We start from the raw sequence: 13,416 nt of genomic DNA, 5'->3' as shown, positions 1-13,416 counted from the left end.
TATTTTTTATGTGCATTGGTATTTTATCTGCACGTATGTCTGTGTGAAGGTGCCAGATCCCCTAGAACTAGAGTTACAGACTGTTGTGAGTTCCAAAGACTCTCCGTGTAATGTCTGGCTGTGCGTCTCTATATCTGTTCCTGTCCACTGCAGAAGGAAGTTTCTCTGATGATGACTGAATAAAAGTACTGATCCACGAGTATAACAGAGTATCATTAGGAGTCATCGTATTGATAGTTTTTTGTTTTGTTTGGCTTTGTTTTTAAGCTAGTAGTGTTTGGTTTTACCTTAGGTCTCTGGCCTATCTAGTCTCTGGTTCTTAGTCTCCCAAGCATTGTTGGATGTGGGCCTTAAGTCAAATCAGACATTGGTAGACTGTTTGCTGCCACTGTTGTCCTAGTAAATCTTGCAGGCAGGACAGACCATAGGTCAAAGTTTTTGTGGCTAGGTTTCTCTTTTGGTAGCTTGCAGAGTACCTTCCTACACCAAAGACACTAGAACATAGAGATGAAGGCTCCATGTTGGCACCAGCTTGACTTCTCATTCATGCTCAATGAGTTGTATTTGTGTTGTCTTTGGCAGTGGGGCCCTGCTGTTAGGTGGCAGAGAGAACCCATTGTCTTAGCAAAAGCCTGGGTTTGAGGATTTCCATTGGACCCCTTTGAACAACAACTCAATTGAATGCAACCCAGTCCCAATACTGGAAGCATTGTTTGGTGACAAGAGATGGCCAGCAGGGACTCTGTCTCCCTCATTTTTAGGATACCTCATTAGGATAATCTTCATATATTTTAGGAAGTTTCCAGTGGACTAGGGTTCCATATCATCCCTCAAATGTCCCTCAGTTCCAGCTGTCTCTTCCTGAAATTCCTTCCTTAACCTTATCTCCCCTCTGATCCTCTCATTCTGTCTCCAATCACCTGATGTCCACTCCTATTTAATCTTTAATTTTTAATATATGCATATTTTTGTATTATCCCTAAGCTGCTTTACTATTTTCTTTAATTTTAGAAAAGACTTTCATAGTGTTACAGCTGTAAGGTGAAGGGTTTCCCCAAAGCAAGTGTTACAGCTCTGTTTCAATCTGTATGATATCTTAATATTTCAACTAGAAATGTAATTCTAATATTTTTAAATGTATATAACATTACAACAAAAACGCTGACAGTCTGGAGCCAAGGAATACCACAAAGTCAAACCACACAACATACCTCACTCAAAAGATTTGTTGGGAAAGACACATGAGACTGGTTGTTTCTGCATGGATGAAAAGCAGCAAAGAACTGAGCTGGAGGTAGGCTTTATATAGAGGGTGGAGTTCTTGGGAGTGGAGCTTCTCAGAATGGTGATTTCCAGCATAGGGATTGGTGTGATTTCACGTCTTGCTCTTTGGGTAAGCTCAGGGATTGGTGATTTTTTGAGCTTAGGGATAGGTGGAATTTCAAGAATTGAGCCTAGGCTTTTTACTTGGTGTAAAAAGGGCAGAGTTTGGCTGCCTGTATCTGGAGGGGCTGGTTCTGTAGGTTGATCCTGAAAGTTGGAGATCCTCAGATGTGGGGCCTGGCCACTCCATGCCTCAAGGAGCTTAGACCTTTTTATTTGGAAAATGGTCTTATATATGAGGGCATGGATTTGAAAATAGCTGTATGCCTATAACTATTGAGACACAGACACGGAAAATAAAAGCTAAAGAATAAAAAGTACAATGTTTTTGTACAGAAAGTACAATAAAGAGGTGGCATTTAATGTACTGAATTTAGTGTTAAGTATATTCATAAGGAAATACTAATGTAGTCAGAACTAATAACTGGCTTCTATCCTTTGTTCTCTCAACTTCTGGGGAAAAAGATACTCTTGCTATCAGTTACTATTATTAGTTGAACATTTCTGATAATGATTGTCCATTTTTACCTAGCATGGACATATATCAGGAAGTTACATGACATCAAAGAAGAGTCAACATAACAAAAAATTCAACAGTAAAGAATATGCTGAGTCTAGTTTCTACAGTGATGACAACTTTGGTAACTACAGTGATGACAACTTTGGTAATTACAACCACGAGGGAGAAGAAGACTTTTCCAGTCAGCTGAAGTACTATAGACAATCTCAGGAATCTTCGGGGTCATCATTTTCTAAAGAATCAGGGAAAAAACAGAGAACTAAAGGAAGCCCGCCAGGTGAGTTTAAAGTTAGCCTGTCTTAGAATATGAGAACCGTATAGATTTATAATAACAAATTTCTTAGTTCCTTTTTTAAGAATAAATCTAATGTTTTTTAAAAGGGAGGTAGCTTTTAAAAAGGGTGTGGTTGTGCATGTCTTTAATCCCAGCACCATGGAGGCAGAGGCAGGAGAATGTATGTGAATTCAGTGTCAGCTTCGTCTACATAGTGAGCTCTGATCAACCAGAACTACATAGAGACCCAGTCTCAAAACAAAACAAAACAAAAAGAATGAATTATGAACCAGATGTGGTTGCTTATGCTTATAATCCCAGCACTTGAGAAACTGAGATGGAAAGATCACTGGGGACTCTAGGCCAGCCTGGACTACAAGGTCAGACCCTGCCTCAGACAAAAACAAACTAAAATAATCAATTATGAAAAACAAATTTCCACAATTTAAAAACATAGCCATACACAGACATTTGAATTCATATGACAAGTTGACATCTGAAAAGTTGATAGGCCAGTATTTTTATAACTATACTTTTCAGCACGTAAAAGTGCACATTCTCTAAATTCCTGTCAGCACAAATCCTTATAGTTTTGAGATAAATACAAGTGTGTTCTCTATTTGCTATTTAATTTTTTTATTTTTAAATTTGTTATTTTTAAGTGTGTGTGTGTGTGTGTGTGTGTGTGTGTATGTGCACGCGCGCATGTGCACAGGAGTTCAGGTGCCCACAAAGGCCAGAAGAGGGATCAGATCCTCTGGAGCTGAAGTTAAAGATGGTTGTGAGTTGCTTAATGTGGGTTCTGGGAACTGAATTCAGGTCTTCTGCAAGAGCAGTGTGTAGTTTTAACTGCTGAGCCATTTTGGTAGCCCTCTTGATTTCCTGTAACAAAGTGAAAGTTTTCACATATTTATTGGTTGCTTAATAGGTCATTAAAAAGCTTATTAGTTCTGTATAACTTTGATAAAATATTAAAGTTACATTGTATTGTAATTTGGTATCCTGTTTATATTGTTTGTTTTCAGACAGAGTCTCACTGGGTAACCCTTCCTGTCCTGGAACTCATGGTAGTGCTCTTGCCTATGCCTCCCAAGTACCAATATACAATTTTTCAAATTGGACATCTTTTCAAATATTTTATTTTTTGCAGTGCTGGAGAGTGAACCTAGGGCCTCATGTATGCCAGGCAAGCAGTCTACCAGTAAGCTGTATCCCTGGAGCACCCTTTTAGATACTTTAGTTGGGTCCAACATCTTATTGTGTAGCCCAATGTAGTCTCAAGCGTGTGTTCCTCTTACCTCAGCCTCTCAAGTGCTAGGATCAGCCTCTTTAATGCTAGGGATACACTTTAAAATCTCGTCATTTTCAAAAACAATGAATGAAGATATGTGTGTATATATAGAAACAAAATTATCAGTAGAAATCGGACTTGCTACAGATAAACTGCTGTATATATATATATATCTTTATATATATTTATCTTTATATATATCTTTCTTAAAATCTTTTTATATCTTTATTATATCTTTATATATATATATATCTTTCTTAAAATATGGATATAATGGTTAGTTTACTTGTTAATCATCTTATTCCAAGATGGGGAGGGAGAGACAAGAGTAGCTTTTCTAGACATGGATACTCTTAAGCCTTGCATCCTGTGCAGCTAACACTGCCATCTTCTGAGCAGGAAGCAACACTCAAAAGATAGAGCTGAGTTAACTTTCTCACTGGCTCTTAGGGGGAAAAGGATGATTCACTGTAGACTATTAAAGACAGATTGGTACTTGTAAGCTAATTGATGTTAGTTACACTACTTTTCTGTAATATTTGAAATACGTTTTAACTTTTTCAGGTACTGAATATCGAATTAAAAGTTTTAATACTAGTCATGGACATACTTTGCCGAAGAAAATCAAAAGAAAAGAACACCGTGGGGCAAGAGTGACTAAAGGCCCTAATGTTTTTTCAGGAATGGATGACTTTCAAGAGGTACTGAGAACTTATATGTAAGGCGGGAAAGGCCTTTTTTCATTTTTTTAAAATCACTTGGTTGCAAAGAATGCATAATGCTACTATCTGAATCAATGAAAAATTTTCAGCTGAGATCCAAAGAATATGAATAAAATTCTTCCAAAAGAATTTACTATAAATTAATACATATTAGGCATGGTATTAATATATAGATACACATTTAAGAGACCTAGGAATAAAATGAGTGTATGTGAAAAGCCTCAAAATAAAATTGATATGTTTCCAAGCAAAAACATACCCCTATTCTGCCTTCACTGTGCTTTCCTTTCTTAGAGGTCATTCTCCCCAATGCAAATAGCTATAACAGGGGAATATAGCTCAGTGGGCCAGGAAGGAAGGTGCTAGTAAGTTTATCTAATTATCAGAGCTGAGAGCATTGAAAAGGGGAAAAGGGTGTATAAATGATCAGAAAGATGAACTTAAATACTTTTTATGTAACAGTTCTTCAGCAAATACATGTTAGATTGAGTTGAATTTTTGTGCATGTGTATTTCAGCAGCTCTGACTTGGAGTTATCCATTTCTGTATTCTATCACAGTTCTAGCTTTGATTCAGTTAGATGGAAGCAAGAGTGCTCTAATGTGCTCATTACATTTTATGTATTTTGTGCTCATGCATGAATATGTAGGGACAGCACAGACGGAGGTCAGAAGACAACCTGCTGCTTCTTTCCACCATGTGGGTCTCATAGGTCCTGGGATTTGGTGCAGGGTCCTCAACCAGCAGACTCTCTCATAGGCACCAGAATAGACTTTTAAAAACAGCAACCTTGGCCGGGCAGCTGCGGCTCATGCCTTTAATCCCAGCACTTGGGAGACAGAGGCAGGTGGATCTCTGTGAGTTTAAGGCCAGTCTGGTTTACAAGAACTAGTTCCAGGGCAGCTAGGGCTGTTACACAGAGAAACCCTGTCTCAAAAAACAAAAATCAAACAGACAAAAAACCCAGAAACCTTGAGTAAACTACATGGCTATAGTTTGAAAATGCTTGTTTTGGGGCTAGAGAGAAGCCTTAGTGGTTAAGAGCACTTACTGCTATTGCAGAGAACACAGATTCAATTCACAGCACCTATATGGCAGCTCATAACCACCTATAACTCCAGTTCTAGGGGATCTGACATACTCTTCTGGCCTCTTCAGGCACCAGGCACACACATGATGAACATAAATACTGTAGGCAAGATATTCATACACAGAAAATAATAATACATCTTTAAAAAGAAATAAAAATGTTTGCATTTTGATGGATATTTAGACAATGGGCAGAGGTTTCTTACTGTTTACTACTTAGAATACTATTTAAGGGTATATTCACAAGTTTGATCTAAAAATAAAAACTGCCATAATGATATTTGTACCCATGTATTTATTGCTGTTTTATTCTATGGTAAAGAATTGAAGAATTGCAATCAACCTAGTGGCCCATCAACTGACAAATGGGTAATGAAAATTTGGATATAAAATTGATAATTTTCAAATCTAAAAATATGTAATCACAAAATTTTCAGGAAAATAGATGAACAATAGAATATGTGATGTGAAACTAGCCCACAAAATCTTAGAAACAAAAAAGTGTGTGTTCACCCTCATGTGTAGAATCCAGCCAATAGTCGCTGTGTACATGTGAACAAATGCACAGTGGGCACAGAAGAGCATGTAGAAAAGAGAACAAGAAAGGCCAGATAATAGGGGAGAGAGGGACCAGAATATAGGGGAGAGGGACCAGATAATAGGGGAGAGAGGGACCGAATGCCAGTAATGAACGCGAGCTATCAAAGGGCGTATTCCCATGTGTCTCTAGTTCTAACTCTCATGGACTTTTCAGTTTACATGGTGGATATGTGCATAATATATTTGGTAGTGCTCCACAGCTTCTCTTTCAAATGACTACACTTACTCTTTAGAGCAGTGGTTCTCAACCTTCTTGATGCTGTGACTCTTTAACACGATTCCTTATGTTGTGTGATTCCCAACCATAAAATTATTTCCAATGTAATTTTACTACTTTTATAAATTGTAATGTCAGTATTTTTTTTGGAGATAGAGGTTTTCCAAAGGGATCATGACTCATGGGTTGAGAACCACTGGAAGGTTATTGAACTGTGAAAACTTTGGATCTGATTAATTTCAGTGTGTGATTTTGTTTGCAAGTTTTTTTTATAATAAGGTTAAAAAAATTAAAAGTTTGTGCTGAAGAGATGGCTCAGCAGTTAAGAGCACTTGTGTTTATAGATGATCTTGGTTTTGTTCTTAGCACCCACATAGTGGCTCACAGCCATTCATAAATCCAGTTCCAGGGGATCTGCCACCCTGATTTGACATCAAGCACCAGACATTCACATGATAGATAGACATATATACAGGCGAAACAGTCATACATGAAAATAAACAGATATGAAAATCTTTTAAAGTTCATGACCAGATTAATTTGTAAGATGCAGTAATACCACCCTGATTTAGGGGATATCAGTCAACATTTCATGTATGAAAAGCTGTGAGCAGGTTAGGCATAACGAGGCCTTTTTTACTTTTTTTTTTTTTTTTTTTTTTTTATTTATTTACTATACAATATTCTTTCTGTGTGTATGCCTGAAGGCCAGAAGAGGGCACCAGACCTCATTACAGATGGTTGTGAGCCACCATGTGGTTGCTGGGAATTGAACTCAGGACCTTTGGAAGAGCAGGCAATGCTCTTAACCACTGAGCCATCTCTCCAGCCCCCTTTTTTACTTTGTTAATCCATTGTTCTTGGCTCTCCTTTCCTCACCTACTAGTGTTTAGTCAGCATCTCCTGTTCCATGGATAAGAGATTTCATATCATAGTTTTTGCTATAACTGTATCTGTTCATTTTCCTAGGCATAAAAGATTTCTAGAATGTGTTGCTTTTAAGTAAAGTAAACCTTTTAAGTAAGCTTGCTCCATTCCTGATACTTATACAATAGGCATAAAAATAATTCATTCTCAAAAAAGTTCCTGTCTGTTTCTACTTAACTCTGTAAAATGCAGGCATATAGTGTTAACTCTTGAGGATGCCTACAAACACTAACATTTTAAACGCCTCTAGATGCAGGCGCTAACTGGTTTCTTTATTACTCAGTAGGGAAATCGAGATTAAAATTTATTATCAACTGTGTTAGTTAATTGACTGTAATGAGAGAAACTTTGTATGCAAGCACATGTGTCAGTGTGTGTTCATGTATGGTGCACATGTGTTTGTAAACACCTTATATGTGTTGCTCAAGAGCTGTGCACCTTTTTCGCGACAGGGTCCCTCATTAGGTTGGCTGACTGGTCAGAGATCCCCAAGAATCTGCCTGTGTCTACCTTCCTAACACTGGGATTACAGACACAAATCACCATGTCTGACTTTTTTATGTAGGTTTTGGGGCTCAAACATAGGCTCTAATGTTTGTCTCATTCACTGTACTGACTGTACTAATCTCCCCAGCCCAGAGATACTTATGATTCTATGTTGTGTGATATTTTACTCTTTTGGATTTTTGAGGGGCCTGCCACCTAGTTCCTAAATAAATGGCACTCAGAGGCTTATTCTTAATTATAATTACCTGGCCCTAGCTTGCCTTGTTTCTAACCAAACTTTTCTTAACTTATATTAGCCCATCTACCTTTTACCTCTGGGCTCTTAACTTTCTTACATCTGTATGTCTTACTTTCTTACTCTGTGGCTGGCTGTGTTGTTGAGTGGCTCCCCCTAATTCCCTCCTCCCCTTGTTCTCTTGCTCCTTCTTGCTTCCCAGATTTTTCCTTCTACTTATACCCTCTGCCTTTCAGCCCCACCTATCCTTGTTCCTGCCTCACCATTGGCCGTTCATTTCTTTATTAGACCATCAGGTGGTTTAGACAGACACTGTAACAGTTTCACAGAGTTAAGCAAATGCAGTGTAAACAAAAGTAACACACTTTAACATAATATTCCCCAGCAATTAATTGTAGGCACATGCAAAAGCCCAAGGGAAAGGGGAAACTAATCAAATGAGAAAGAATAATAGTTACTGGGTTCATATTATGTTCAAAGCATAGTTCATACTTGAAAAGCATTATTATATAAAATTTGTGATTGTGTATCATTACAGTTAGCCTGCTTCAGTGATATATTCTGCCTCCTTATTCCATCTTATACTTAGGACCAAAGTTGAATAGTAAGTGGGAACTACAGAAAGAAGTAAAGCTGTGAAGTTGCTTCTTCACTTAATGTACTTCTTTCTCTTCCCTTAAGTTTGAAGGTAACTTGTGACTTCTGTTCTTTCTTCTCTAAGGAAGCGCACAGAAACCACACTGTACAAAACCTCTCATCCCAGCATCTGAACACATGCACTGAAATGGGAAGACAAATCACTTTAGTCATTACCTTTGCTTTACTTACTGGAAATTAGGTCAGGTTTTTGTTCAATAAAGGATTGTGAGCATTTCTTGTATTCTAAAGTTCTTTCTGTTACATGATTTCATTATGACTTCATGATATTCTACCACCTTAATGTAGCTTAGCATAGTTGATCGAGATCCTAGTTTTGTCCAAGTTCAGTGTTTCCAGTGGCAAGTGATTTTGCAATAATTACAGTAAATAAATTTTTGTGTGTGCTTCCCTATTCTTAGACTAATTCTGAAAATTTAAAATTCTGTATTTAACAATTATGTATTTGCTTGTTTTTTTGGTGCTGGAGATTGACCTGGACCTTGTGCAATGCTAGGCAGGTAGTGACATGCTGAGCTGCAGCCTTGGCATCAGGGTGGGTGTTTTAAAGTTGCTGATAATGTTTCTGTCAGCAATTCATAGGAGTCTATATTTTATAGTACCTTTACCCAATTATTATGAAATTTCAAGCCTTTTATAATCTTATTTTTAAAATTTATCTTTAAAAGGAAAAAGGCTCCCTTGCAGCCAGTTGTAGCAATAAACAAGACTACCAGAAGCATTTCTCTCCAGTTAAGCGAGTAGACTCAGAATGTCTAATCTTGATTACTATTAATAGTTAATTTATACTGCTTTCCAGATCCATGTAAGTATGTTTAACATGTATTGATATTTCATATCTTACATTCCAGTGAATCTTTTCTTGCAGTACAATAAGCCAGGGAAAAAGTGGAAAGTTATGACTCAGGAGTTTATTAACCAGCACACAGTGGAACACAAAGGAAAACAGATCTGTAAATACTTCTTGGAAGGGAGGTGTATTAAGGTAAGTGTTACCATAAAGAGTATGATAGAGCATTCTAACTTTCAAAGTAATATTTAGAATTTAGTCCTTTGAGGAGTGGATATTTTCTTTTACTGCTCAGATAGCTGCAATAACACTAGATATTTAAGATGTACCTTGCATGAAATTACTGTATATACAAACTCATTTAATTATATTCTGGGACAGCAACAAAGAAAGGGAAGAAAACAGATTTCACTTGGCAGATGTGTTGACGTTTGTGACAGATAGCATTGTGGCTCTCTGGCAGTGTGACAGAAAGCATTCATGGTCTGGCTGGAGCATGGTGTTTACTCCTAGGGATGCACTGCTTAGCTGCTGCTGTTAGCTCCGATGTAGGCATGACACCAAGAGGTCAAATAAGTTCCTATGCCACGTCTAGAAATGGTGGGTGCTGGTGGGACACTGGCAGTCCTGAGGCCACATACACTGCGTGGGCAGGACTTGAGAGAGATTATCTACATCCTTGTAGCTCAGTATTTAACACTAAGGATAATGACTAGAATCCCACCGTGGATACATGGCGAGAGTAGATCTGAATTCTTCCTTTCTGTTTTCTTTTGTTTAAACAGGGAGATCATTGTAAATTTGATCATGATGCAGAATTGGAGAAGAAAAAGGAGATCTGCAAATACTATTTACAAGGATATTGTACCAAAGGAGAAAACTGCATTTATATGCATGATATCCTTTATAGAAATGTGTATCAACTAACATACTGATATTTCATCATTGTGGTTTTTAAAAAATCATAAGTACAATCTAAAAATCCTAGCTTGGTTTTTATATTTAAAGCGACACATTATATAAACCCAGTCTTGCCATCCTCTATACTTCAAACATGCCAAGTGCTCAGGAATATAGGAATGCATTTCTTTATAACCCAGGGGAATAGAAAACCTTATTATGGCTCAAACCAGAATCGATAAGGGAAAAGACTAAAAATGTGGCTGCAAGCATTTAAATTTTACAACAAAAATCTCCAAGCTAAGTAAACACATTAAAACATGGGAAATTATATAAAAAATATATGAGTTTTATAAATTCTGCGAGAGTTTCCTAAAAATTGAGAAGAGTGGGAGCAGGAAAGAAAGATAATTCACAGAAAAAGAACAATAAGTGGTCAAAAATCAAATGGAAGGATGCTTTATCTTGTTCACAGTAAGAGGAATACAATTAAAACCACACCAAGATAACAGCCATCAGATGTGTACACACACACACACACACACACACACACAATTTGTTTGTTATTAGCAAGGCTATGAGAAAAGAGACACACTAGAATTTTCTTGATGAGAAGGTCACAGTAGCACACCTTTATCTATTGTGCTGTTTGTCCTCCAAAAGAGTGTTTTTGAGCCGGTTTTGGCGACACACGTCTTTAATCCCAGCACTCCAGAGGCATAGCCAGGCAGATCTCTGTGAGTTTAAGACCAACCTGGCCCATAGATTGGGTTCCAGGACAGCCAGGGCTACACAAAGAAATCCTATCTCGAACCCTACCTCACCAAAGAGTGTATTTGATAATCTGACAAATACACCTCATTTCTTTGTTAAAATATAATTTGTTTTGGTCAAGAAAATACAAGTATATTGTTTTCAGATTTGATAGCATTTTTCAGAAACCAGATATCAAATTCTGTTTTTAAAAGTTTCTACTCGGTTCTTAGGATCTCATTTTACTTGTAAATAAATGATATTTTATTTCAGTAACTTTTGTTATATTTCATTATAGTTTTTGATTATTCTGGGGGGTTGTCTCCTTGTTTTCTGTTTTTGAGTCAGAGTTTCACTATATAGCCCAGACTGACTTTACACTCACCTTATTGCCCAAGGCAGTCTTGAATTCTCTTGGCGTTGTGGGATTGCAAATGTATGTCACCATGACTTTTATAATTTTAATTATTTTCAGTATACCTTTACAGAAATGTTTAATAGTAGTGATTGAGGCAGACAAAATATTTGTCGAAACATAGATGGTTGTGAGACACCATGTGGTTGCTGGGACTTGAACTCAGGACCTCTGGAAGAGCAGCCAGTGCTCTTAGTCTCTGAGACATCTCTCCAGCCTTTTCTTAACAATTTTTAAGAAGGTATAACATGAAAGTGTTAATTGTAGGTACAGTGTTATACAGCAAATATCTGGAAGTGAATCATCTTTATAACAGTTTTTCAAAGGAAAAAGACTCGACCTTGGGCCTGGGATGATGGCTCCGGAGAATGCTTGCTATTCAAGCATGAGGAGCTGAGTTCAGATCTCTAGCACCCATGTTAAAGTTGGGTGCAGTGGCATGTGTACATAGTGTTGGGTGGTAGATGGAGACAGACAAGTCCCTAGAGGTCACTGGTCAGCCAGTGTAGCTGAATGTTGTGAGTTCCAGCTTCAGTGACAAACTGTCTTAAAAATTAAGGTTGAGAGTGATAGACACTCAGTGTTGATCTCTGCCTTCCATGTATACAGGCACATGTATGTGCACATGTGCATGCACAGGTTTGCACACACACAGTTATCCTTGCTCGTACTCGGTCTGTTCCTTAATGCTTTTGTTTACGTGAATTTCCTTGCAAGTTTTATCATAGTGGAGCAAAGTGCTACCAAGGAGACAACTGCAAGTTTTCCCATGATGATCTGACTAAAGAGACAAAGAAACTTTTGGACAAAGTGAGTTGTGCTTGTGCACTGTTGATTATTTGTTAGATCTTCCCTCAGATTTTACTTAAATCAGACCTTATAAAGAGTATTTTATAAAGTTGCTAAGAAATTGAGGAACATCCTGTAGGTTTTGTTCTAGTAATATAGTTTGTTGGAAAATAGAATTATTGGTCTAGAAATTTGAGAATATTTTAATCTGATCCCTATTCTGATACTAAAAGAAGTAATTTACTTTGAACAATACTCCAAACTTACTAGGGATCAAGAGTTCTAGAATCTTGGCCTTTATTTAAAGGTTGAAAATAAGGGCACTAGTCTTACTGTAACTTGTTACATCATGTTTGGTTAATATCCCTGCTAGGCCTGCTCTTTCCTGAAGTGAAACAGAGGACAGGTGGATCTGGGGGAGCAGGGGAGGGGACCAAAGGAAAGGAGGGAAGGAAAACTGCGGTTGGGATGTAATATATGAGAAAAGGATAAGTAAATTGCTTGATTAAAATGAGAAAAAGAAAATAAGGGTTCATACAAAGTTGCCAAAGTAGCAAGATAACTTTCTTTGGAGCAGAGTTGGATTGGAGTGGGCACTTGTCAGGACTGACAGTGGGCACAGGAGTGGGGTTCAAGAAGAAGAAGAATGTAGCATGTAGTTCTCTATTTTAAAAATTATTATTATCTTCTTATTTTATGAGTGTTCTACGTACATGTGTGTGTACAATAGATGTGCCTGATGTCATTGAAGTCCAGGAAATTGTCAGATCCCCAGGAACTAGAGTTACAGATGGTTTTGAGCTGCATCTGTGGATGCAGGGGACTGAACCTGGATTCTTTGGAGGAGCAGTCAGTGTTCTTAATCACGAGGTCATTGCTCCAATCCCTACTTCTCTATTTTGCTTAGTAGTTTAGGTCATATAATAATTTTTTATTGTTCATGTCTCTTCCCATAATACAATCTGATTTTAATCACATATATATCCAATTATGCAAAATGTGCTTAAATAAGATGGTAAATAAGTTACCCCTAAAGTCTACTTTAAATACATAGTTTACCTTACTGTGCATGCCCATAAAACCAGTTGACACAGGACCAGCCCTTCTGTTTTTTATATTAAACATTGAGAGTATACTTGAATAAAAGATGTCTAAATTTGATTGTTACTTGTAGTGGAGAAATCTGTACTGTTGTTCAGAAACAAGAGTATATGTAGCCAAGCAGGTGGGGATCCTAGGGGATTCTGAGGTTGCTAGGTACGTTATTTGGAGAGGGGTATGTATGTATGTATAGTACATGCAGGTAAAGTAGCTAGGCTTCCAAGTGCATTGTTACAAGAATGTGTG

General features: G+C 37.5%; 1 protein-coding gene across 2 annotated transcripts in view; it reads left to right on the top strand.

Annotated features, from left to right (window-relative positions):
* The window catches only part of Zc3h6 (zinc finger CCCH-type containing 6), a 52,262-nt gene that overhangs the window by 29,830 nt on the left and 9,016 nt on the right, over positions 1-13,416 (top strand). Inside the window, exons 4-9 of one of the 2 annotated variants that reach the window (XM_050133978.1) lie at positions 1,169-1,294; positions 1,916-2,180; positions 4,033-4,169; positions 9,291-9,407; positions 9,998-10,109; positions 11,981-12,090. In XM_050133978.1, the coding sequence (XP_049989935.1) occupies positions 1,169-1,294; positions 1,916-2,180; positions 4,033-4,169; positions 9,291-9,407; positions 9,998-10,109; positions 11,981-12,090 (867 nt within the window). The remainder of the gene's footprint in view (positions 1-1,168; positions 1,295-1,915; positions 2,181-4,032; positions 4,170-9,290; positions 9,408-9,997; positions 10,110-11,980; positions 12,091-13,416) is intronic. The other variant, XM_050133985.1, reaches the window with a different exon arrangement.

Source organism: Alexandromys fortis, unplaced genomic scaffold, assembly GCF_014885135.2.
Source record: "Alexandromys fortis isolate MF-2015 unplaced genomic scaffold, M_Fortis_MF-2015_v1.1 scaffold_6, whole genome shotgun sequence".
Taxonomy (NCBI): Eukaryota; Metazoa; Chordata; class Mammalia; order Rodentia; family Cricetidae; genus Alexandromys; species Alexandromys fortis.
This window is presented reverse-complemented; position numbering and strand designations above follow the sequence as displayed.